General features: G+C 39.1%; 1 protein-coding gene across 2 annotated transcripts in view; it reads left to right on the top strand.

Annotated features, from left to right (window-relative positions):
- The window catches only part of NTN4 (netrin 4), a 129,515-nt gene that overhangs the window by 31,458 nt on the left and 71,355 nt on the right, over nucleotides 1-26,702 (top strand). For both annotated transcript variants that reach the window (XM_054441953.2, XM_054441952.2), the window contains exon 3: nucleotides 21,510-21,788. In XM_054441953.2, the coding sequence (XP_054297928.1) occupies nucleotides 21,510-21,788 (279 nt within the window). The remainder of the gene's footprint in view (nucleotides 1-21,509; nucleotides 21,789-26,702) is intronic.

Below are 26,702 nucleotides of genomic sequence, written 5' to 3'. Positions count from 1 at the left end.
AGTAACCTCTGCAGACTTAAATGTCCCTGTCTGACAGCTTTGAAGAGAGCAGTGGTTCTCCCAGCACGCAGCTGGAGATCTGAGAACGGGCAGACTGCCTCCTCAAGTGGGTCCCTGACCCCTGACCCCGGAGCAGCCTAACTGGGAGGCACCCCCCAGTAGGGGCAGAGGCAGACTGACACCTCACACGGCCGGGTACTCCTCTGAGACAAAACTTCCAGAGGAACAATCAGACAGCAGCATTCGTGGTTCACGAAAATCCGCTGTTCTGCAGCCACCGCTGCTGATACCCAGGCAAATAGGGTCTGGAGTGGACCTCTAGCAAACTCCAACAGCTGACCTGCAGCTGAGGGTCCTGCAGCTGAGGGTCCTGTCTGTTAGAAGGAAAACTAACAAACAGAAAGGACATCCACACCAAAAACCCATCTGTACATCACCATCATCTAAGACCAAAAGTAGATAAAACCACAAAGATGGGGAAAAAACAGAGCAGAAAAACTGGAAACTCTAAAAAGCACAGCGCCTCTCCTCCTCCAAAGGAACGCAGTTCCTCACCAGCAACAGAACAAAGCTGGACAGATAATGACTTTGACGAGTTGAGAGAAGAAGGCTTCAGACGATCAAACTACTCCAAGCTAGAGGAGGAAATTCAAACCAAAGGCAAAGAAGTTAAAAACTTTGAAAAAAATTTAGACAAATGTATAACTAGAATAACCAATACAGAGAAGTGCTTAAAGGAGCTGATGGAGCTGAAAGCCAAGGCTCGAGAACTACGTGAAGAATGCAGAAGCCTCAGGAGCTGATGCGATCACCTGGAAGAAAGGGTATCAGTGATGGAAGATGAAATGAATGTAATGAAGCAAGAAGGGAAGTTTAGAGAAAAAAGAATAAAAAGAAATGAACAAAGCCTCCAACAAATATGGGACTATGTGAAAAGACCAAATCTACGTCTGATTGGTGTACCTGAAAGTGACGGGGAGAATGGAACCAACTTGGAAAACACTCTGCAGGATATTATCCAGGAGAACTTCCCCAATCTAGCAAGGCAGGCCAACATTCAGATTCAGGAAATACAGAGAATGCCACAAAGATACTCCTCAAGAAGAGCAACTCCAAGACACATAATTTTCAGAATCACCAAAGTTGAAATGAAGGAAAAAATGTTAAGCGCAGCCAGAGAGAAAGGTCGGGTTACCCACAAAGGGAAGCCAATCAGACTAACAGCGGATCTCTCGGCAGAAACTCTACAAGCCAGAAGAGAGTGGGGGCCAATATTCAACATTCTTAAAGAAAAGAATTTTCAACCCAGAATTTCATATCCGGCCAAACTAAGCTTCATAAGTGAAGGAGAAATAAAATCCTTTACAGACAAGCAAATGCTGAGAGATTTTGTCACCACCAGGCCTGCCCTACAAGAGTTCCTGAAGGAAGCACTAAACATGGAAAGGAACAACCGGTACCAGCCACGGCAAAATCATGCCAAATTGTAAAGACCATCGAGGCTAGGAAGAAACTGCATCAATTAACGAGCAAAATAACCAGTTAACATCATAATGACAGGATCAAATTCACACATAACAATACTAACTTTAAATGTAAATGGACTAAATGCTCCAATTAAAAGACACAGACTGGCAAATTGGATAAAGAGTCAAGACCCATCAGTGTGCTGTTTTCAGGAAACCCATCTCACGTGCAGAGACATGCATAGGCTCAAAATAAAGGGATGGAGGAAGATCTACCAAGCAAATGGAAAACAAAAAAAGGCAGGGGTTGCAATCCTAGTCTCTGATAAAACAGACTTTAAACCAACAAAGATCAAAAGAGACAAAGAAGGCCATTACATAATGGTAAAGGGATCAATTCAACAAGAAGAGCTAACTATCCTAAATATATATGCACCCAATACAGGAGCACCCAGATTCATAAAGCAAGTCCTGAGTGACCTACAAAGAGACTTAGACTCCCACACAATAATAATGGGAGACTTTAACACCCCACTGTCAACATTAGACAGATCAACAAGACAGAAAGTTAACAAGGATACCCAGCAATTGAACTCAGCTCTGCACCAAGCAGACCTGACAGACATTTACAGAACTCTCCACCCCAAATCAACAGAATATACATGTTTTTCAGCACCACACCACACCTATTCCAAAATTGACCACATAGTCAGAAGGAAAGCTCTCCTCAGCAAATGTAAAAGAACAGAAATTATAACAAACTGTCTCTCAGACCACAGTGCAATCAAACTAGAACTCAGGATTAAGAAACTCACTCAAAACCGCTCAACTACATGGAAACTGAACAACCTGCTCCTGAATGACTACTGGGTACATAACGAAATGAAGGAAAAAATAAAGATGTTCTTTGAAACCAACGAGAACAAAGACACAACATACCAGAATCTCTGGGACACAGTCAAAGCAGTGTGTAGAGGGACATTTATAGCACTAAATGCCCACAAGAGAAAGCAGAAAAGATCCAAAATTGACACCCTAACATCACAATTAAAAGAACTAGAGAAGCAAGAGCAAACACATTCAAAAGCTAGCAGAAGGCAAGAAATAACTAAAATCAGAGCACAACTGAAGGAAATAGAGACACAAAAAACCCTTCAAAGAATTAATGAATCCAGGAGCTCGTTTTTTGAAAAGATCAACAAAATTGACAGACCGCTAGCAAGACTAATAAAGAAGAAAAGAGAGAAGAATCAAATAGATGCAATAAAAAATGATAAAGGGGATATCACCACTGATCCCACAGAAATACAAACTACCATCAGAGAATACTACAAACACCTCTATGGAAATAAACTAGAAAATCTAGAAGAAATGGATAAATTCCTGGACACATACACCCTCCCAAGACTAAACCAGGAAGAAGTTGAATCTCTGATAGACCAATAACAGGCTCTGAATTTGTGGCAATAATCAGTAGCTTACCAACCAAAAAGAGTCCAGGACCAGATGGATTCACAGCCGAATTCCACCAGAGGTACAAGGAGGAAGTGGTACCATTCCTTCTGAAACTATTCCCATCAATAGAAAAAGAGAGAATCCTCCCTAACTTATTTTATGAGGCCAGCATCATCCTGATACCAAAGCCGGGCAGAGACACAACCAAAAAAGAGAATTTTAGACCAATATCCTTGATGAACATTGATGCAAAAATCCTCAATAAAATACTGGCAAACTGAATCCAGCAGCACATCGAAAAGCTTATCCACCATGATCAAGTGGGCTTCATCCCTGGGATGCAAGGCTGGTTCAACATACGCAAATCAATAAATGTAATCCAGCATATAAACAGAACCAAAGACAAAAATCACATGATTATCTCAATAGATACAGAAAAGGCCTTTGACAAAATTCAACAGCCCTTCATGCTAAAAACCTCTCAAGAAATTAGGTATTGATGGGACATATCTCAAAATAATAAGAGCTATCTATGACAAACCCACAGCCAATATCATACTGAATGGGCAAAAACTGGAAGCATTCCCTTTGAAAACTGGCACAAGACAGGGATGCCCTCTCTCACCACTCCTATTCAACATAGTGTTGGAAGTTCTGGCCAGGGCAATCAGGCAGGAGAAGGAAATTAAGGGTATTCAATTAGGAAAAGAGGAAGTCAAATTGTCCCTGTTTGCAGATGACATGATTGTATATCTAGAAAACCCCATTGTCTCAGCCCAAAATCTCCTTAAGCTGATAAGCAAATTCAGCAAAGTCTCAGGATACAAAATCAATGTACAAAAATCACAAGCATTCTTATACACCAATAACAGACAAACAGCCAAATCATGAGTGAACTCCCATTCACAATTGCCTCAAAGAGAATAAAATACCTAGGAATCCAACTTACAAGGGATGTGAAGGACCTCTTCAAGGAGAACTACAAACCACTGCTCAATGAAATAAAAGAGGATACAAAGAAATGGAAGAACATTCCATGCTCATGGGTAGGAAGAATCAATATCGTGAAAATGGCCATACTGCCCAAGGTAATTTATAGGTTCAATGCCATCCCCATCAAGCTACCAATGACTTTCTTCACAGAATTGGAAAAAACTACTTTAAAATTCATATGGAACCAAAAAAGAGCCCGCATTGCCAAGTCAATCCTAAGCCAAAAGAACAAAGCTGGAGGCATCACACTACCTGACTTCAAACTATACTACAAGGCTTCAGTAACCAAAACAGCATGGTACTGGTACCAAGACAGAGATATAGATCAATGGAACAGAACAGAGCCCTCAGAAATAATGCCGCATATCTACAACCATCTGATCTTTGACAAACCTGAGAAAAACAAGCAATGGGGAAAGGATTCCCTATTTAATAAATGGTGCTGGGAAAACTGGCTAGCCATATGTAGAAACCTGAAACTGGATCCCTTCCTTACACCTTACACAAAAATTAATTCAAGATGGATTAAAGACTTAAACGTTAGATCTAAAACCATAAAAACCCTAGAAGAAAACCTAGGCATTACCAGTCAGGACATAGGCATGGGCAAGGACTTCATGCCTAAAACACCAAAAGCAATGGCAACAAAAGCCAAAATTGACAAATGGGATCTAATTAAACTCAAGAGCTTCTGCACAGCAAAAGAAACTACCGTCAGAGTGAACAGGCAACCCACAAAATGGGAGGAAATTTTCGCAACGTACTCATCTGACAACGGGCTAATATCCAGACTCTACAATGAACTCAAACAAATTTACAAGAAAAAAACAAACAACCCCATCAACAAGTAGGCGAAGGACATGAACAGACACTTCTCAAAAGAAGACATTTATGCAGCCAAAAAACACATGAAAAAATGCTCACCATCACTGGCCGTCAGAGAAATGCAAATCAAAACCACAATGAGATACCATCTCACACCAGTTAGAATGGCGATCATTAAAAAGTCAGGAAACAACAGGTGCTGGAGAGGATGTGGAGAAATAGGAACACTTTTACACTGTTGGTGGGACTGTAAACTAGTTCAACCATTGTGGAAGTCAGTGTGGCGATTCCTCAGGGATCTAGAACTAGAAATGCCATTTGACCCAGCCATCCCATTACTGGGTATATACCCAAAGGACTATAAATCATGCTGCTATAAAGACACATGGGCACGTATGTTTATTGTGGCACTATTCACAATAGCAAAGACTTGGAACCAACCCAAATGTCCAACAATGATAGACTGGATTAAGAAAATGTGGCACATATACACCATGGAATACTATGCAGCCATAAAAAATGATGAGTTCTTGTCCTTTGTAGGGACATGGATGAAATTGGAAATCATCAATCTCAGTAAACTATCGCAAGAACAAAAAACCAAACACCGCATATTCTCACTCATAGGTGGGAATTGAACAATGAGAACACATGGACACAGGAAGGGGAATATCACACTCTGGGGACTGTTGTGGGGTAGGGGGAGTGGGGAGGGATAGCATTAGGAGATATACCTAATGCTAAATGACGAGTTAATGGGTATAGCACACCAGCATGACACATGTATACATAGGTAACTAACCTGCACATTGTGCACATGTACCCTAAAACTTAAAGTATAATAATAATAAAATAAAAAATAAAAAAATCCAGAAATTACACAGCTGGTAGAATTAGCAAGCCAGGACATTAGATCATCTACTATAAATATACTCCATATGTTCAAGAACATGAACATGTGGAAGAGAGAAATGGAAGATATTTTTAAAAGATGTAAGTGGAACTTCTAAAGATGAAAAATGCAATATCTGAAATTTAAAAAATATACTACAAGGGGCCAGGTACGGTGGCTCACACCTGTAATCCCAGAACTTTGGGAGACTGAGGCAGGTGGATCACTTGAGGTCAGGAGTTCCAGACCAGCCTGGCCAACATGGTAAAACCCCGTCTCTACTAAAATACACAAAAATTAGCCAGGTGTGGTGGCAGGTGTCTGTAATCCCAGCTACTCAGGAGGCTGAGGCAGGAGAATCGCTTGAACCCAGGAGACAGAGGTTGCAGTGAGCCAAGAGAGAGCAAGCCCCATCTCAAAAAAAAAAAAAAAAATACTACTAGGGACTGACAGTAGATTAGATAGTGCAGATGAAAAGTTTGGTGAACTTGAAGGCATAACAATAGAAACTATTAATTAATGAATCACAGAGAGAAAAGATGATTAAGTAAAAAAAGCATCAGTGAAATGTTCGACAATGTTAAGTGGTCTAACATTCAAGTAATTGGAGTCTAAAAGAAGAAGCTGAGGACAAAAAAAATCTTTGTAGGAGTAACAGGAAAAAAATTTCCAAACTTGATGAAAGTTATAAATCCATAGATCTAAGAAGCTCAGTAAACCCCAAGTGAAAAATAAAACAAACTGTAAAGAAAAGCACATCAAACAAAGTTACCATGCTGATTCAATGAAGAAAGGTTAATCTTTCTAATAAACAGTGCTGGAATAATTAGACATTCATATGTGAAGGGACAGAAAAAGGAACCTCAACACTTAGTTCATCTGTAGAGAAAAATTAACTCAAAATGGACTACAGACCTAAATGTAAGAGCTGAAATCTATACAACTTCTAGGAGAAAATATTTATGACCTTGAGTTTAGGCAAAAATTTCTTAGAATGGGACACAAACAGCACAAACCGTAAAAGAGAAATACTGGTAAACTGAACATCATAGAAATTAAAAACTGGACAGGCACAATGGCTCATGACTGTAATCTCAGCACTTTGGGAGACCAGATCACTTGAGCCCGGGAGTTTGAGACAAGCCTGGGCAACATAGGGAGACCCCATCTCTACAAAAAATTAAAAAGTTGGCCTGGTGTGGTGGTGCTTGCCTGTAGTCTCAGTTATTTCGGAGCCTGAGGTGGGAGGTACACCTGGGCCCAGGAGGTTGAGGATGCAGTGAGCCGTGATCATGCCACTGTTCTCCAGCCAGCCCAAGTGACAGGGCAAAACCCTGTCTCAAAAAATAAAATAAAATAAAAAACTATTGCTATTAAGACACTGATAAGGAAAGTGTTAAAAGGAAGCCACAGACAGAAAATATTTGCAAATCATTACAAACTGAATATATATTTACATATCATAATTCATAAGGAACTCAACTCAATAAGAAGAAAAAAAGAATTGAAACTGAGCAAAAGATTTGAACAGACACTTCACCAGAGAAAAGGATGCATGTCAAACACATGAAATGATGCTCAGCATCATTAGTCAACATGGAAATACAAACTAAAACCACAGGGAGATACTGCTCACATTCACTATAAAGCCTAAAATTCAGAAGACTGATAACACTAAATGTTGGAGAGGAGGTATAGCAACTAAAATTTTCATCATACATTGCTGCTAGAAGTGCAAAATAGTACAACAACTTTAGAAAACACTTTGGCAGTTCCTTATAAATATCCACTTACCATACCACCTAGCAATTCCTCTCCTAAGTACCTGTGAAAAATAACTTACATGCTTATAATGACTTGTGTGTGAATGTTCATAGCACTTTTATTCATAATAGCCAGAATCTGTAAACAACCCAACTATCCATCAACTGATGAATGAATAAACTGCCAAAATTCTTCAATCAGTTCTTTCTTGCTTCCATTTACTTGTCTCATGCTCTTTCCTGAGTCCTTTATAGCTGTCCCTTATTCCATCTAAGCTCTCAATAGTCTTCTGTTATCCAGCCAAACCCAGAAAGGTTTTTGTAATCTCCTTTTTTCTAATAAATTGCATTTGCCATTGTTAATTACATTTTTTTTTTACTTTGCATTCTCACTCCCTTGGGCTTCTATGATATTGAATTTTCACTATTTTCCCATATTGCTCACGGATATTTTTTTTTGTATTATTTTTGGCTCTTCTTCTTTCTGACCTCTAACCATAGATGGCCCCCAAAGCTCAGCCTTTAGTTCTGTTTTTGTTCCAACATTCATTTCTTTGCCTCTCACACGTGGCTGTTCTTCCCCTGCTCCCCACTATATCTCTTATTCCCCAAACTGCCTTTACCATGGTTAGAGTCTTCTCTTTGCCATATTAATTCTCCTGAAGGGAAGGTCTGGTCATTTCACTCCCCTGATCACTTGCTATGTATTCTATAACCAAACAAAGTCAGCTGTGATGTAATGGTAATAGCACTGAACTTGGACTCCAACAACCTGGGTTCAAGTACTGGCTCTGCCACTTACTAGCTAGGTGACCTTGGATAGGTTAATTAACATCTTCTCAGAGTTTCTGTATCTGAAAGATGGGAATGGATAATACCACATCATAGATTTACTATAAGGATGAAATGAGATAAAAATAAAGACAGTTTATAAAATGTAAGCCATTATTAAACATGAATATGAGTTTTCAACAAATACGTGTTAACTCATATATGCCAAGCATTGCCTACACACTGATGGGCAAGCAGACAAGGTCCCCTGCACTCATGTCTCACTCACAGTCTAGAGAGAAATACAAGCAATTAAGCAAATTTACAAATAGACATGGTATATTCTAAGTCTGGAAGAAATAACAGGTGCTTGAAGTAGCACATAGAAGGAACAGGGATGATTAAGAGAGCTTCCTGAATAAAGTTACATCAAAGATGACATCTAAAAGATTGGCATGAGTTGGCCAAGTAGAGGATGGGAGTGGAATGGGTGGCAATAACAGAGAGGTGTGGCAAGTGATCCAGCTGGGGAATAGCATGGGCAACAGCTGGGCAGGCCGCAAGTTCATGGAGCTTTCCAGGAACAGAAAGGGGTTCTCGGTATGGCTGGCGTGTAAAGTTGGGTACAAAGAGAGGGAGAAAGAGTGGGGAACGATGGGCAGGGAGAAAAAAGAGAGATCATACATGCAATTTCCAGCATAGGTCAAGCAAGCAAGAGATTGATGATCCAAGATGAAGTAGTGGGGTATTCCTAAGTGTGGGCCAACCATGGTGATAGGAAATTGAGATGATCAGTATTGGGAAGTTACCAATGTAGGCAGACAGCATCCAAGAGGCCTGTCCATGAATCCTAGTCACCAAGCTGTACTCCCCAGGAGGACTCAGTCCCAAAGAAGGGAGACTGACAAAAACAAGGCAGGTTCCCAGCAAAAAGCGACACACCGATCAATTTTATTTATAAAGGGCAGTGATTTTTCAAGGCATTTCCACATCTCAGACCTTTGAAGAAAACGTTCACTACATTTTTGCGAGCCGGGCAGAAGCAGGTATTACTATTTTTAACCAGTGTACAGTTAATCACATCCATTAACAGAATAAAGGTGGCACAGTTCATCCTATCCATCGTTTGGTTGACAAGTGCTGATGGTATCAATCATATATAATATTTTCTTTAATCCTATGTTTTAAATTTAATTTTAATCCAGGAATGGCTAGCTCCAAAACAAGTATAAAATGGGATATAGTGAAAAAATCATTAGATTGGAGGTTAGGATTTGGATTTCAGTCTTAACTCTGTCACCAACCTATTGACTGACACTTGGCAAATCACTTCAAGTTCTCAGAGTCTCAGTTTCCTCTAACTGGACTAGCCCATTGATTGCTAAGGATGTTTCTGACACTCAGATCCTTTGACTTCAAGTCCTGAGGGCAAAAAGAAAAAAGGCTAGGATTTCACATGTATTGAAGAATTTTTAAAATGTATTTTTAGCCCCAGTCTTTATTTTTAATTTGGTTTTCTATCTTGTTTCTCATTCCTCAGTTACAGTTCTGTCATTTCCCTTTTCCCTGAAGATATTTATGAGGCTGCCTTTGCATCACTTTAAAACTGTAAATATGCCCTTGAAACATGCAAAGAGGCTTTTGTGTACTTACAAATTGAGGTTATTATCGTACAAGTAAGTCACTTGAGTGCACTGCATTCCTCAGCTTGCTCCATTGAGAGCTTTATTAGGTTATATTGTCCTATCTCAGAAGATAAGACTTTCCCACTTTAAAGGGTGGGCTATCTGATGAAACAGGGTGCCGAATGCTCCAGAGTATAAGCAAAAGGATTTTGGTGCTGCCCAAAAGACAGACATACTTCTCTAAGACAAGTAGGTACTTCACTTAAAGGGGCACAGTCAAGGACAAATGTTCTAAAATTAAACCAACCAGCTGCAGACGCCCACATGTCAATTATGCTATCTTCTAGTCCAGCCTTCTCTTTCCATGAAACCAGAACTCCCACTTACTGCAACCCTGGAAACTTCACATACTTTCCAAGTGGCCACCTATCCATGGAATCAGAAAGCCTGTTTCAGAACATACTAGGAACTAGGATACAGGTACTCATCTGACAGAATGTATGCTCTTTGGGTTTTTCAACTCTGGTACCAAAACGTCAACTTAGGCGATGCCAGAAATTGGTTTCACAAGTCAATTGAAGTATAACCTTCCTCTTTAAGTGAGGTGACAATACAAAAACTAGTCTGTGAATTACATATATTTTAGGAACCTAAAAAGCATGACAGATTTAAGTTTTTACATAACTTGATAAACAACAGAAATGGAGACAAATGTGTCTGTTTCTATGTTTGGGTTTTAGGTGTATTATCAACCTAACAATAATCAGAACAGTTGTGAATGTGTAGTGACAAGATTTAACTGAATTAACCAGATGCTATTTGTAAATAACTAGTAAACAACCACATAAAACAAATGATGACTTTATAATACAAGTGGAAATGTTTCTTACTATAGATCCTATTCTAACCAGGCTTAGACACAGTAGGGAAGAAATGTGATTTTATATATATATATATGAAAATAAAAATAGGGCCAGGCACGGTGGCTCACACCTGTAATTCCAGCACTTTGGGAGGCCAAGCTGGGCAGATCACCTGAGGTCAGGAGTTCGAGACCAACTTGGCCAACACGGTGAAACCCCAGCTCCACTAAAAATACAAAACTTAGCCGGGCATAGTGGCACGTGCCTGTAATCCCAGCTACTCTGGAGGCTGAGGCAAGAAAATCACTTGAACCCAGAGGTTGCAGTGAGCTGAGATCATGCCACTGCATTCCAACCTGGACAACAGAGTGAGACTCCGTTTCAAAAAAAATAAAAAGAAAGAAAAGAAAAGAAAAGAAATAGAAATAGGTTTTACTATGGAGGTGATTTGTCTTTTTATTAGATTATATTAGGCAAAAGTTCCAGGGATTTCTCCCTAAATGTTTGTAGTCATTCCTGCAGTTGGTGTAAATTTATTACTGAAAATATTCAAATATCAGTACTTTTTGAATGCCATATTTGAATAGTGTAATGAATAAATAATATGCTGATTAATATTAAATCTATTTTTTCTTTTCTTTTTTTTTTTTTTTTTTTTGAGACAGAGTCTTGCTCTGTCACCCAGGCCGGATTGCAGTGGCATGATCTCAGCTCACTGCAACCTCCGCCTCCCGGGTTCAAGTGATTCTCCTGCCTCAGCCTCCTGAGTGGCTGGGACTACAGGTGCGTACCACCACGCCTAGCTAATTTTTTGTATTTTTAGTAGAGATGGGGTTTCACCATATTGGCCAGGCTGGTCTCGAATTCCTGACCTTGTGATCTGCCCACCTCAGCCTCCCAAAGTGCTGTGATTACAGGTGTGAGCCACCATGCCTGGCATATTAAATATATTTTTTCTATAAAGTAAAATTGTACTAGTTATGTTGAAGCGGGTGTAAGATTACCATAAAAATTAAGATTTTTTAAAGTGATAAAGTTTATTGTGAGGCAATATGTACCTAGAATTTTTGCTTATTAATGAAATGTACATTATAAAAATAAATTATTATAGTTATTCCATTATTTTTATATTGGAAAATCAAAATAAACCTGTATTGACATGATTCAGATTCACTCATTCAGTAACATTATTGAGAATTCATAAGACATTGTATTAGATGTTGGGGATATATAAGGATGCATCAAAACATAGCATAAACACACACAAAAAATATAAACAGTCCAAGCACAGTGGCTCATGCCTGTAATCCCAAAACTTTGAGACACCAAGGCAGGAAGACCTCTTGAGGCCAGGAGTTTGAGACCAACCTGGGCAACATAGTGAGACTTAGTATCTACAAAAAATAAAAAAGTTAGCTGGGCATGGTAGCATGCACCTGTAATCCCAGCTATGCAGGAGGATTACTTGAGCCCAGTAGTTCAAGGCTGTGGTGAGCTATGATCACGCCACTAGACTCAAGCAAGACATTGTCTCTGAAAAAAAAAAGAAAAGAAAAAAATACATACATATATAGGCAATCATAATAATAGGTATCATAAATTATTTGAAAAGTTCTAATGGGAGTTTACTGGTATATTCAGACACAAATTACTAAAACAGAATTATTGAATAAATGTACAAAGTTTAGATGCTTATATTTTCTTTTTCAAATTTTTCAGGAACATATTTTATTGATTTTTCATGCCTTTCTATCTACTAAATATAACTATACTTCTAACTTTATTATAAAACATCCAATATGCCATTTCTATATATTTGAGTACAAAATAAAGGCTTCATTTATGTACAGTTTTATAAACTGTGTTTTACAAAAGTTGAGCCGCCTTGGGTTTTTATATGTCACTTCTAATCCAGGATGGGTAATAAGGACCAGATTTACCCTCCCACCTGAAACAACTAAAAAACTAGACAAAATATGTGAAACAATTGTTTTAAAGTATTGAACTTCAAGCAGAAGAGGACAATGATCCCTGAGAGAAGGGAAACAAATGAGGTGAGCCCTACAATTACCCCAGCTTACCGCCTAGAGAGGGTGTCCAGTCTGCAGTGCAGGGAAGAGGAACCTAGATAGAGCTTGATGGATTTCCTGACTTAAGGACTCCAGAATCTGGGAAAGACCAAGGGAGCTAGAGTTTGCAAGGTAGAGTTCCAGAGAGGAGAGCACTATATTGGAAGAGACTTTCAGAGATTTGCAGATAGTCCTTCTCAAGTCTCCAGCTGAGAACTGTTCAACACATGTGCAAGAAAACTACCTGAGGCCAGAGAGAGAAACACCCTTGTTGTACCTGAGCGAGTTAGAGAAAACGCCACACTTTGAGACGAATTAAGAGTCCGTTTATTTAGCCGGCGGCCAAGAGACAGCTAATGCTCAAAGTTCTCTCGGCCCCGAAGAAGGGGCTAGATTTTCTTTTATACTTTGGTTTAGAAAGGGGAGTCGGGGGTCTAGTTAAAACAACTTTACAGAAGTAAAGTAGGCAAAAAAGTTAAAAGGATAAATGGTTACAGGAAAGTAAACAGTTCCAGGTGCAGAGGCTTTAAGACTATTACAATGTGACAGACGCGGGGCTTTGGGCATTATCAATCGGATGAATTCCTGGGAACTGCGGATATTGCTCGCCACAGTATCTTATCAGTTAATTGCATTCTTGGATGTGCTGGGAGTCAGCTTGCACAAGTTAAGTCCTTGAGGAAGGGGCTGCCAGTGAAAGAGCCAAGATGGAGTCTGTCTGGCTCTCTTAGCTAAGGGAGAGTCAATTCAGGTGGAAACAAGTCTAGGTGATTAAAGGAAAGGGAGAGTCTAAGAACAGGGTTAGTAAAAACAAGGTTGGGCATTACACCCTGAAGGAGGGAGGGAACAATCCCCAGAGGTAACATGGGGCCAGGAACAGACAGACAGTGTGGAAAACCTTGTAATTCATTGTTAGAGTAATTAGAAGGGTATCACCTCAGTAGAGGGACAGAATTAGCCTTATGCTAGAAAATGCATTGGTCCCACATGACAAAATGTAAAAGCAAGACTCAAAAGGATCCAGCTATTTCCAAAGAACTGAACTGCATCCCAAGAAAAAGCTCAAGAATACAAAAATATTCAGCCCCCAACAAGGTAAAATTCACGATACCTAGCAGCTAATCAAGACCTGCAAAGAAACAGAGAATACAACTCATAATAAAAAGAAAAACAAATCAATAGAAACAGACACAGAAATGATACAAATGATAGAGTTAGTAGCTGAGGGCTTTAAAACAGTTATTATCACTGTATTTCTTATGTTCAAAAGGTGAAAGAAAGATGGAGCACATTAAGCAGAGGCATGGAAAAGATAGCAAAAAAAAAAAACTGAATGACCATTTTTGAAGATTCTGATGCCTGAGATGAAAAATACACACCAAACAGGATCAGTAGACTAGACAGTGTAGAAGAAAAGATTAGTGACGTTTAATACATAGCAATAGAAATGACCCAATATGAAACACAGGGAGAAAAAAAAGCCAGAAAAAGAAATAAATATAGCATTAGTGAGCTCTGCGACAGCTTCAGGCAATTTGGTACATGTAGTTGGAACCAACAAAGGAAAGAAGGGAGAGGAGGGGAACAAAAATTTTTAAGAAATAATGGTTGAAATTTCTCTAAATTTTATAATAACTATAAATCCATGGATCCAAGAAGTGCAACAAACCTTAAACACAAGACACAAGAAGAAATCTACTCCAAAACACGTAACAATCAAATTGTTTAAAAAGCAACGGTAAAAAGAAAACCTTAAAAGCAGCCAGAGAAAAAAATGGCACATTACGTACAGAGGAACAAATCTAAGAATGACAAAAGCTTTTTGTCGGAAACAATGTAAGCCTGAAGACAGTGGGGGCAGAACTTTAAGGTGCCGAAAGAAAAAAAGAAGTCAACTTAGAATTCTATACCCAGCAAAAAATATTTTACAAAAATGAAGATGAAGTCAAGACTTTTTCAGACATAAAGAAGCCAAAAAAAAAAAAAAAAAGTTTTTCACCAGCAGATTTGCATTGAAGGAAATCCTTCAGACAGAAGAAAAATGGTATCAGATGGATATCTGGACCTACAAAAAGGAATGAAGATCATCAAAAAGGAAAAGTAGGTGAATACATGTGAAATGCCTTTTTTTATTTCTAAAATCTCTTTAAAGATAATTAGCTGGCATTTTAAAGCCAAAGTATTAACAGTGTGTTGTGGAGCTTATAACATATACATAGAGGTAATATGCATGAGAACAGTGCAAAGGTTGAGGGGAGGAAATGCAAGTATACTATTCTTAGTTTCTTATACTATATGTGAAGTGGTAAATATCATCAATCACATTAAATGTAAAAGGTGTAAACATCCCCATTAAAGGCATAGATTATAATATTGGGCAAAATTTTTAAAAAAGATTAGGTATGCTGCCTATAAGAAGCCCACTTTAAATATAAAGATATAGCTAAGTTAAAGGTAAAAGGATAAAAAAAGATATACCCTACTAATACTTTGAAAGAAAGCTCGAGTGGCTATATTACTATCAAAGTAGATTTTAGATCAAAGAATATTGCCAAGGATAAAAAGGGACATACACTGATAAAACAGTCACTTCATCAAGAGAATATAACAATCCTCCATGTTGGCAGGGCACAGTGGCTCACGCCTGTAATCCCAGCACTTTGGGAGGCCGAGGTGGGTGGATCGCCTGAGGTCAGGAGTTCAAGACCAGCCTGGCCAAGATAGTGAAACCCCATCTCTACTAAAAATACAAAAATTAGCCGGGTGTGGTGGCAGACGCCTGTAATCCCAACTACCCGAGAGGCTGAGGCATGAGAATCACTTGAACCCAGGAGGTGGAGGTTGCAGTGAGCCAAAATCACGCCACTGCCCTCCAGCCTGGGGGACAAAAAACAAACAAAAACCAACAATCCTCCATGTTTATGCACCCAAAAACAGAGCTTCAACATACATGAAGCAAAACCTGCAGGGAGAAATAAAATAAGTTGATAATTATAGCTGGATATTTCAGTACTTTTTCAAGGATACAAGGTGCATTATCAAGACAGACCATATACTGAGTCATAAAACAAGTATTGATAAATGTAAAAGGATTCACATCATACAAAATATGTTCTTTGACCACAATGAAACTAAGTTAGAAATCAATAACAGGAAGGTATCTGGGAAATCCCGAAATAACTGGAATAAACACACTTTTTATTCCAATTATCCAAAGAAGAAATCAAAAGGAAATCAGGAGTATTTTGAAATTGAATGAAAATGAAAACACAGCATATCAAACTTTGGGGGGGATGCAACTATAGAAGTACTTAGGGAAAAAGAAACATCTCAAATCAATGATCTTCAAGTCCAACAGAGCTTAAAAGTAAAATAAGCAGTGAATTATTTTCAAAAAGTCAAATCAATGATCTAAGTTTTCCCTTTAAGAAACTAGTAAAAGAAGAGCACATTAAACACAAAGTAAGCAGAAGAAAGTAAATAATAAAGATAAAAACAGAAACCAATGAAAAAGAAAAAACAGAAAAACAATGGAGAAAATCAAAACAAAAAGCTACTTCTTTAAGAACATGAAGATGTCTAGTATTTCAAGAACTATTAAAGAACAAATGCAGTTATGTTCCTGAAGTTGCTATTTTTAGTAAATAAGAAAACTAGATCAGAAACTATGGAAAAGATTTGTATTTCTTGGAGTGTTTGCTGTACCTGCCTGATCCATTTTCTTAAGAATATGAAAGATCTTGTGTGCTACTGAAGAGAAGAAATCCATAAAGCATTTTGAAATGTATTACATATTTCTACATAGTGTTTATACATAGATGTGTGTGTTCACATCGTTCTCATCAAGAGTGCAGAACTTGTGGTAAGAGCATCTTGCTATCTGTGTTCTTCTAAACTCTAGACCCTGTTTGGCTTCTCCTCTTAGAATGATACTTGGAGAAATAGTTCATTCATTTATTCATTCAACAGTCATTATGAAATGCTACAATGTGCCAGAGACTGTGGGACATGCTGGGGAGCACGGCTGTGAACCAGACAAACAGGATCCCTGCCCTCTGAGCACCGAGTCTGATGTGAGATACAGACAAGTAAATAGGCAACAACAATAGACCAGTGTAAGCGTGCCGTCATGGAAAGAACGAGTTCCAAGGGAGTCCACAAGACGGCCTTGAATATTCCTCAAGCTAGCAGCTAAAAAGAATTTTTAAAAATGTGATCACATTTATTATTACAAATTTTTATAACTCAACATAGGCAATACAGTATTAGGCATGGAGCAATATGTTAAGGTATGAGTTCGATTCTCAAAGAATTCCCTGACTATTATGTACCTAATATTTACTCCTTATTCTGTTCACACTGTGTTGATGCTCTGTTTAAATTTTCATCTCAAAGCATAAATAAGACATATAGAATTTTTTCTTTTTTTACACCACCATGCCTGGCTAATTTTTGTATTTTTAGTAGAGATGGGGTTTCACCATGTTAACCAGGCTGGTCTCAAACTCCTGACGTTGTGATCCACCTACCTCGGCCTCCCAAAGTGCTGGGATGACAGGCATGAGCCACCGCACCTGGCCTAATTTTCCATCTTCTTCCTGAGAATTTTTTATGAGTATTCTAGAATAGAAAGATCATATAGGTCATTTTCACCTGTTCAGGACTTTGTATGGATTTCTCTGTTACACTGGGGCACAAAGAAATGGCAGAACCTGAGCCAAGGATCCCCATCCTCAGGCAAAGTTCAGGGGATTCGAGGCTTAGAGAAATAAGGCAAGACCAGGAAAATGTGAAGATTCCAAAGGTTAGGTAGGAAGGGGTCCATGATTCATCCAGAGGGTCAGATATTTTTTAAATTATGCATTTCCTTTACCCATTGATTTCAGCTTTGGAAATGTATCTTCAGGAAATTATTACAGTAGTCCTCCCTTATGTGCAGTTTCACTTACCACGGTTTCAGTAACCATCAACCATGGTCTAAAAATAGATGAGTACAATAAATATTTTGAGAGAGAGAGAGACCACATTTACATAACTTTTATTACAGTATATTGTTATAATTGTTCTATTTTATTTTTTGTTGTTCTATTTTATTATTTGTTATTGTTGTTAATCTCTTACTGTGCTATTATAAAGTTTAATTTATAAATTAATTATATATAATTTATAGATATATTAAACACTTTAAAAGAAAGCTTGAGTGGCTATATTACTATCAAAGTAGATTTTAGATCAAAGAATATTGCCAAGGATAAGAAGGGACATACACGGATAAAACAGTCACTTCATCAAGAGGATATAACAATCCTCCATGTTGGCATGGAGGATATATATAATATATATATATAATTTATATATAATTAATTGACATTATAGGTTTTTCCTATACATACATACCTATGATAAAGTTTAATTTATAAATTAATTATATATAATTATATTTAATATATAATTAATTATATATTTAATTAAATATTATTTAAATATTAAATTAATTAAATATATAATTAATTTAATATAATCAATTATAAATAATTAATAATTATTTATTATTTTATACAAATAAAATTAAATAATTAATTAAATTATATTTAATTATATATAATTCTATATAAATATATATAATTATATTTAATATATAATTAATTTATAAATTAAACTATCATAGGTATGTATGTATAGGAGAAACAGTCTGTATGGGTTCAGTACTGTCTGCAGTTTCGGGCATCCCCTGGGGGTCTTGGAAGTCATTCCTGGAGGATAAGGGCGGACTACTATCTATACATCCACATTTTAGCTACAAGGTTGTTCCCTGCAGTGGGTTACACTGAAAAGGTGGAAGCAACTTAGTTGCCTAACAATAGCAGCCTGGCTAAATAAATCATGTCATATCCACACACTGTAATTCTAAGCAGGTTTTTAAATTATGTAACGGTGTTTCTCAAATTTTGTTATGTATCAGTATCACCTGGAAGGCTTGTTGAAACACAGATTGCTGGGCCCCACCTGCAGAGTTTCTGATTCAGTTGATCTTGGATAGGGTCCAAGAATTTGCATCTCTAACAAGTTCCCTAGGGGTGCTGCTGATCTGGGGAACCACTCTTTGAGAACCTCTGATGTAGAGATACATTTATTGACTTGGAAGAATACTCACAAGGTATATAAATATGTTTATGTTGTATTTTATATGTATGCATACATACAGAAGTTTAGGTAGAAAGATATTATCAAGTTGGCATCCCTGGTTATCTTTGGAGATAGATCACGTTGTAGGTACTTATTATCTTTAATATTTTGCATGACTGATTTTTCTGTAATGAGCATAATATTAACCACCAAAACATAATAAAATTTCTTAATTAAAAAAGGAGATCATGAAGTCCTGGCCAATAGCACTAACAAGCCAGAAATACTGAAGTATGTTTGAACCTGGTCAAAAAGCGCGATCCCTGGCTTTCTAAATATTAATATATCTTGTTGGGAGTGTGTATTAAGAGGCAGTTGCAGACAGAGGATCAGTGATGGGCCTATAGATACATTCCCTTCCTTATGGGAACAAAAAACAGAAGAGGCTGATACTACCCTGAGGGCTTCTACGTGTTTTCTTACTTCATTTCACTCATGCCATACAGGCTTCTTCTGGGGAAGTTTGAAGGAAAACTGAGTGGGACCCAAAGGGCGGCCTGCCAGAAGTTGGAAGCATCTGGATTGGCGCACTCTTTGTTTCCTGACGCAGGGTAGATCCATTCCCAGGGTATCAGATTAAGGCGTCTCCTTTCTGGAAAAAAGATTTCATGGTTTAAATTCCTGTTCACTTTTGTGTCTGTGGCACTCTGCTGTCTCCTTTCCAGCACACAGCCTCAGGGGTCATGATGTCCCTTCCCTACTGATATCCGCGTGCCAACTGTGGTGTCATGCACACCAATAACAGAGCCGCCATTCAGCTCCCACTGTCTGGGCTCAGGAAGCAGAAGAGCTTCAAAGTTCCTACAGACCTTGACAGAGCTTCCTCTGGCTTTGCCTGTGCGGAACAATTCTCAGGGTGAGGGGGAGATGGAATGGGGTGAGAGAGGGAACTAGGGTAAATGTCAAGGGTAAATACGTGGCAGAGACAGAGAGAGACCAAACAGTTGCCACCGAGGCTCAGGAAAAGGAAGGGTGGGCAGATAACGAGGAGAAGGACACCACAGACTTTTCAGTGGAGCCCTTACTTGGTTAGCACTGGTGTGTCCTTTTCCATGTCCTTGCATTACTGTGGTTGATAAAATAGGAGGTAGCACATTATTGATATCATTTAGAGCAAGGGTTCTTCCTGTCTAACAGAAATGCCAGTGTTTGGAGGTCATATTGAGAATAAGTTCCATATAAAGCCCATAATGGATTCAATTTTTAAAAAATGCTTCGAAACAGAAAATCATGTTCTAGCTGTTGTTTAAAGAAAAAGATGTTACTTCTGTACTGACTTTTGAATATATGACATAGTTTGTTGGAAAATTTTATTTTCTGATAAGCTTCCTTCCACCACTTTGCATGTGGATAAATGGGACAGAATGTGGTTTGAGTTTAAGATACAATGTTTTTTAAGCTTTAAAAGTTCAAAAATAGCTAGAAATACAAATACCAGTTAATTATTCCGTTATTTCTTATTATTGTCATAACACTGGTGCTTAACGTGAAATTCAGTATGCGAATGAATTTAGACCCGACATAAGAAAGTTATTTGGAATTCTCACCTATTATACAAATGCCAAGAACAGTGTTAAATTAATTAATTTGTTTACAAAAATTTATTGAATACTATGTGCCAGCCACTGTCCTAGGATACATCCGTGACTGCCTACATGAAGTTTTTGGTCTGGACTGGGAAGACAGTAAATCACTAAACCACTACAAATATAATGTCAGATGGTGATAAGTACTAAGAACAAAAACCAGGCAGAGCCATTATAAGGAGTTTGTATCTCGTTCTGAGGACAATGGGAGGTCTTCGGGTGGGGGTGGTTTAAGCAAGGGAGTGACATGATCCAATCTCTGTTTATAGAGAACCACTCTGGCTACTGGCTAGACAATGAGCTGCAGAGGCCAAATGTCTGCTGAATTATTACCCTCTCCCCCAAAGTTATATTTCACTGAGGACAGGTCTGTACCAGTAGACCTTGGACATGTGACACAGTCGATCCTTTCCTTTTCATACTTTTAGTATGAAATTGATGTCTAAGGTGATACTTTTATATCCAAAAAGAGAGAGTTATATTTTTAGGCAAGGTAAATCAGATACCACCTCTCTGCCTACAGTATCCCAGTGGCTTCCGCTACGGTCAGCATAACTCTACTGTGACTTCCACAGGACTCCATTCATGTCTATCTCACACCTGCTCTCTGTCCGCCTCTCCAGCCACTCTCTCTTTGTTCACTGGTCTCCAGTCACATTGACTTTGTTGTTCTTCCTTGAACAAGCCAAGCTTGACTCTGCCTCAAAGCCTTTCAGCTTGCTCTTCCCTCACCCAGAATGCTCTTCCTGGCAAGATCTTTGTATGGCTGCCTTTATCTCAAGGGTCAGGTCTCTGCTGGTCACTCAATGTATACTTCTGTGTACAAACAGGCAGCACATCTGCTCCTTAGAATAACAGGGCAGCTCTGTCCCAGGTGTGCTCAAGGTCTAAAAACTTGTTATCTTATCGTTCATAGATGATATAAGGCATAAATCAAACAGGGACTACATTAGGCAAACAATTCAGGGTTTGCACACAGTCCTATAAATGCATGGTATTTTCTTTCTCCTTACAGGTTATTTTCAAAGCTTTGTCACCACCATACGATACAGAGAACCCTTACAGTGCCAAAGTTCAGGAGCAGCTGAAGATCACCAACCTTCGCGTGCAGCTGCTAAAACGACAGTCTTGTCCCTGTCAGAGAAATGACCTGAACGACGAGCCTCAACATTTTACACACTATGCAATCTATGATTTCATTGTCAAGGGCAGCTGCTTCTGCAATGGCCACGCTGATCAATGCATACCTGTTCATGGCTTCAGGCCTGTCAAGGCCCCAGGAACATTCCACATGGTAGGTGAAACAAGTCCTCCCCTAAGAAAAACAAATCATAAGTTACCTTCAGCTTTGGGCATTGGTTGGTATATGCTTAACATAGTGCTGCTAATTTTTTCCTCTGCCCATCACAGCTCCGACTCCATACCCGTCCTATAAAGTGCCTATTAACTTGTCTTTTAATCTTCAGTTTTAGAGTTGTAGTCAAGCCTGATAACCAGATTCCTTGGAAAACACCCATGCCAGTTTTTAGTACTGTGAGCTTCAGATATAAAGTGTAAAGTGAGCAGGAGTAAGAGGATGGCATGATCATATTAGTGGTATTATCACACAGAAGCCAGCTTTGACAGTAAATGGGGACCATTGTGGAGTAGATTTTAAAGTGGGAAAAATAAGAACCTCGATTTTATGCCTGGTATCTTTGCTGTCCAGCCAGCATAATGAATAAAAACTCTCCTCCGTGAAGAGGACTGACCACCTCCTCACCTAAGGCAGAGTTAAACTCTCTTTCCTCTAGGTTCACACATCTCCTGGGCTTTCCTCTGAATTTTTACTTCTCTGCATCCCCCAGGAGACTGCGAACTCTCTGAGGAACTGTATGATCTTTGTATCCTCAGGACCAAGTGTATTACCGGGCCAGAAGTAGGTGCTCAGTAGGTGTTTGGTTGAATGATAGCAACATAGGAATAGGGAGATGATGAAAAATTCATGTCATTGTTTATCTGTCCTTACCTCTCTGACTTCCAGAAAAGATACAGAGTGGCTCAGCAGTAAGCACCTTGTTGGGACACATCCAGAGACTATGGATGGGGATTGGGCAAGGAGAAAATAAAGATGAGTGCTCCAATTATTTGATTTTATATTTTGCTCTGATACTTCTGAGCAAACCAAAGCAAAATGAATAAAATGGAAAAGGCTGCAGAATATTCTACTGCATTTCCTAAAGGGTAGACATCCCTATTCTTTCTTCTTTCTCTCAGCCCTAGTATACGATAGGCCACCAGCAGCCATGATCCAGTTAGCCAGCAGAACAGTTTGTGCTGGCTGGGCTGAGTCGCTGGGGCAGCACCAGGGTAACTAAAATGACTAGGACAGTAGCCAGAAAGTAACCAAAATAGAAACAGTGCTATTACTTGTAGAAGTTAATCTGGGCTCCCAGAGTTGAAGAAAATGCAGCATTCATTCAACAGATACCTGCTAGTTTCTAGACACTGATGGATCTTTGAAATCCTACAGTATTGTTTCAAATAAAGGGTGCTATGATTTAGTGTATCTCAGTTAACTGGGTTCAGGTAGGATTCAATCAGAAAATAACAAATATTTAGAGACATGTCAACCTACCAGACTGTGAACTAGAAAGCTTATATGAGGTAGAGTGCTCAAAATATTTTGCCATGATATTTTAGTGAATTCGTGAAAGGAGAGCATGCAGATCTTTTGTTTCCTCAACTGTCTCTTATAATCCAAGCCATACAGGACCACCTCAGAGTACAGTCCTGAGCAAAATGACAGAGGCCCCCATAACATGGCACAGGGTGGACCCTCAATATTTGTGGACTGAAGGACCTATGAGACACCTGAATGGCTCTGATCAACCACAACAAAGTGCCAGAGTTCTCAAGGGCCTTATAAAAACTTCAGGTGGCCGGGCACAGTGGCTCACACCTGTAATCCCAGCACTTTGGGAGGCCAAGGCGGGTGGATCACCTGAGGTCAGGAGTTCCAGACCAGCCTGGCCAACACAGCAAAACCCCGTCTCTACTAAAAATACAAAAATTAGCTGGGCGTAGTGGTGGGCACCTGTAATCCCTGCTGCTCGAGAGGCTGAGGCACAACAACCACTTGAACCTGGGAGGCGGAGGTTGCAGTGAGCCGAGATCGTGCCACTGCACTCTAGCCTGAGTGACAAAGCAAGACTCTGTCTCAAAAAAATAAATAAATAAATAAATAAAAATTAAAAAAAAAAACATGAGCAGGCATTTAAAAGTATTACTTTCTTTTTTTAAAGTAAGTCCTCTAAATATAGACTTTCAGAGTTAACAACACTTTCTAAGGCTGAAGATAAAAATTCTAGAAGTTTCTCTTTGTTCTGCCAAATTCAACAACGGATAATTACTCAAAGCTAACAGACACTTTCGAAGAAGTCTTAAAATACAACTATTCTATACAATGTACTGCCAGCAAGCAAATTATCAGCCTGTAAAGAGGTTCAGGATAACCAAGTAAAGGAGACTATACAGTAAGTGTTTTTCCATTCCAAAAGGATGTTAGAATGAGACATCTCCATCCTAGAAGACCCTATGGAATGGAAACCTCATTTTCTTACTAATCTCCTGCTGCTTTGAAATTGGAAGCAATTTCCTTTTAAAATAATATTAGTTTGCTCACATCTTTCTATTCCATTTTCATATTGATTTCAATTTGTGCAGCAGTGGTAGCAGCCCCTAGTGCCATTACTAAGCATATGTTTGAATGGAGCTAAGCCAAGCCAAAACTGTGGATAAGGCCAGGTGGGGGGTAAAAAACAGCCTAAGTGGCCAAGACTATGTTGGCTTCCAGGGATCCAGTTCCATGACAATTCTTGCTATCCCTACTCTCTTTAGAAAAAAGAAAAAAAAACCCATAAGCAATTGGACCAATAGCGGCCACGGTTGGAAGTGTGAATTATTCTGGTTTTCGATTTTTCACTCCTAAGCTTGGGTGTATTTGACTTTTATCTATACTTTTTTCTGAATTAGAAAAGAGCTTATATTAAATTTGGAAATGGTTGCCTCCTTTGAATGTGGTTTTTGTTTTGTTTTGTTTTTTGAGATGGAGTTTCGCTCTTGTCGCCCGGGCTGGAGTGCAATGGCACGATCTCAGCTCACCACAACCTCCGCCTCCCTGGTTCAAGTGATTCTCCTGCCTCAGCTTCCAGAGTAGCTGGGACTATAGGCATGTGTCACTACGCCCGGCCAATTTTGTATTTTTAGTAGACATGCGGTTTCTCCATGTTGGTCAGGCTGGTCTTGAACTCCTGATCCGCCCGCCTCAGCCTCCCAAAGTGCTGGGATTACAGGTGTGAGCCACCACACCCAGCCTGAATGTGATGTTTTAATTTCTATGATTGCTTCACTGAGCATATTGCACATTGAAAGTATAGCCTTTTGCCTTACTAGGAACATAGGCATAGATTGATTGTCCCACATTTGTGTGTCTCTGGACACCATTCATTTTATGTACACGGCTGTAGAAGAACTGAAATATGATTGTGCCTGCAGAATGGAAGGTAGCTTCTTAAGAAATGCTGTTCTTTTGCAGGTCAGCTTATCATAGATATGTGCACACAAATCTAAATTTTTAGCAGAGTTTTTATTTGCAGCAGTGGAATGTGGTCCCTAAACCAGCACCATCAGCCTCACCTGGCAACTTGTGAGAAATACACATTCTCAAACCTTACCCCAGACTTACTGAATCAGAAATTCTAGAGATGAGGCCTAAGAATCTATGTTTAACAACCCCTCCAGGTGTTCTAATGCTTGCTAAAGTTTGAAAACCATTGCTTTACAGACTATGCCAGTTCATCTGTGGCTAATATTGTTGCTAAAATGAGTAATTAATGAAACCTGATTTTATGGGCTAGAATTTTTTATGGCTGATGATAGCAAATTAGGGAAGTTAATGGAAATGGCACGCTATTTCTTAAACTATCGAAAAAATAAGAAAAGAGATTCAAACTAGGAGCCTCATCTACCTTAATACATTCCTTTTTTTTTTTTTGAAATGGAGTCTCGCTCTGTCACTCAGGCTGGAGTGCAGTGGCGTGATCTTGGCTCACTGCAACCTCCCCCTCCCGGGTTCAAGCAATTCTCATGCCTCAGCCTCCCAAGGAGCTAGGACGACAGGCACGCACCACCATGCCTGGCTAATTTTTGTATTTTTAGTATAGATGGGGTTTCGCCCTGTAGGCCAGGCTGGTCTCCAACTCCTGACCTCAAGTGATCTGCTTGCCTCGGCCTTCCAAAGTGCTGGGATTACAGGCATGAGCCACCACGCCCAGCCCCCTCCTGTGTCTTTTAACACAGCATCACCTTCCCCCCATGTTTCCCCGTCTCCCCAGATCCATTCCACTTAGTCTCACCAGTTTAGTTTTCCTTCATCTGTCTATTTTACTGGAAGGCAGAACAGTGTGATGATTAAGACCCTGGTATTGGAGCCAAACACAGCTAAATCTGACTTACCACAGCATTTACTAAGTTACTTGGTCTCACTGAGCCTCAGTTCTCTAATAAAATGAGGATAATAACTCATAATATTGTAGTTATGGTCAGAATGTAAAAGTCTGATGCTCTGTGCCCAGGATATGGTAGACACTACTTACATTGCTGTCATGATTCTATTGTATTATCTCAGCCACCTCTACTCTTCTCCTTCATACACTTCTTTGCCAATAATGACAAAAATAAATCACAGCTTATGTACTGTTTGACATGTTTACAAGGCTGAGGGTTTTGTGGCAAGGAAAACTGGACTTTGACTCCAGCCTGCTGGAATCCCAGAAATTGTGTGAAGAGATCTTAAGCTTTTTTCTCTTCGCAGCTGTAGAGCACTGATTTAGTTCTCTTTTTCCTAGCAGCTGGTGATTTTACAGCTGTTGGGTGATGAATGGTAATAAGAGGGAATATGAAATGTTTCATTATTTTATTCAATTATCATCCACTGGATAACATGGAGGCCTTAGAATACTGTGAGAAATATTTAAATGCCCTGAGCTGCACTTGTTAAGGCAGATTTTTCTCCTGTAATTTGGAACTTATTTTAAAAGATGGTCAATATTTTGACTGATGGGTCTAAGTCTGAGGGTAAGCGCTGAGACCTGTGGAACCATATAATAGGGTTTGAGGAAAATGTTCCTTAGCTACCTAGCTGTGTAAGGCAGGTTTTAGAATCATT

The sequence above is a fragment of the Pongo pygmaeus genome, chromosome 10 (genome assembly GCF_028885625.2).
Source record: "Pongo pygmaeus isolate AG05252 chromosome 10, NHGRI_mPonPyg2-v2.0_pri, whole genome shotgun sequence".
NCBI classification, from domain to species: Eukaryota; Metazoa; Chordata; class Mammalia; order Primates; family Hominidae; genus Pongo; species Pongo pygmaeus.
This window is presented reverse-complemented; position numbering and strand designations above follow the sequence as displayed.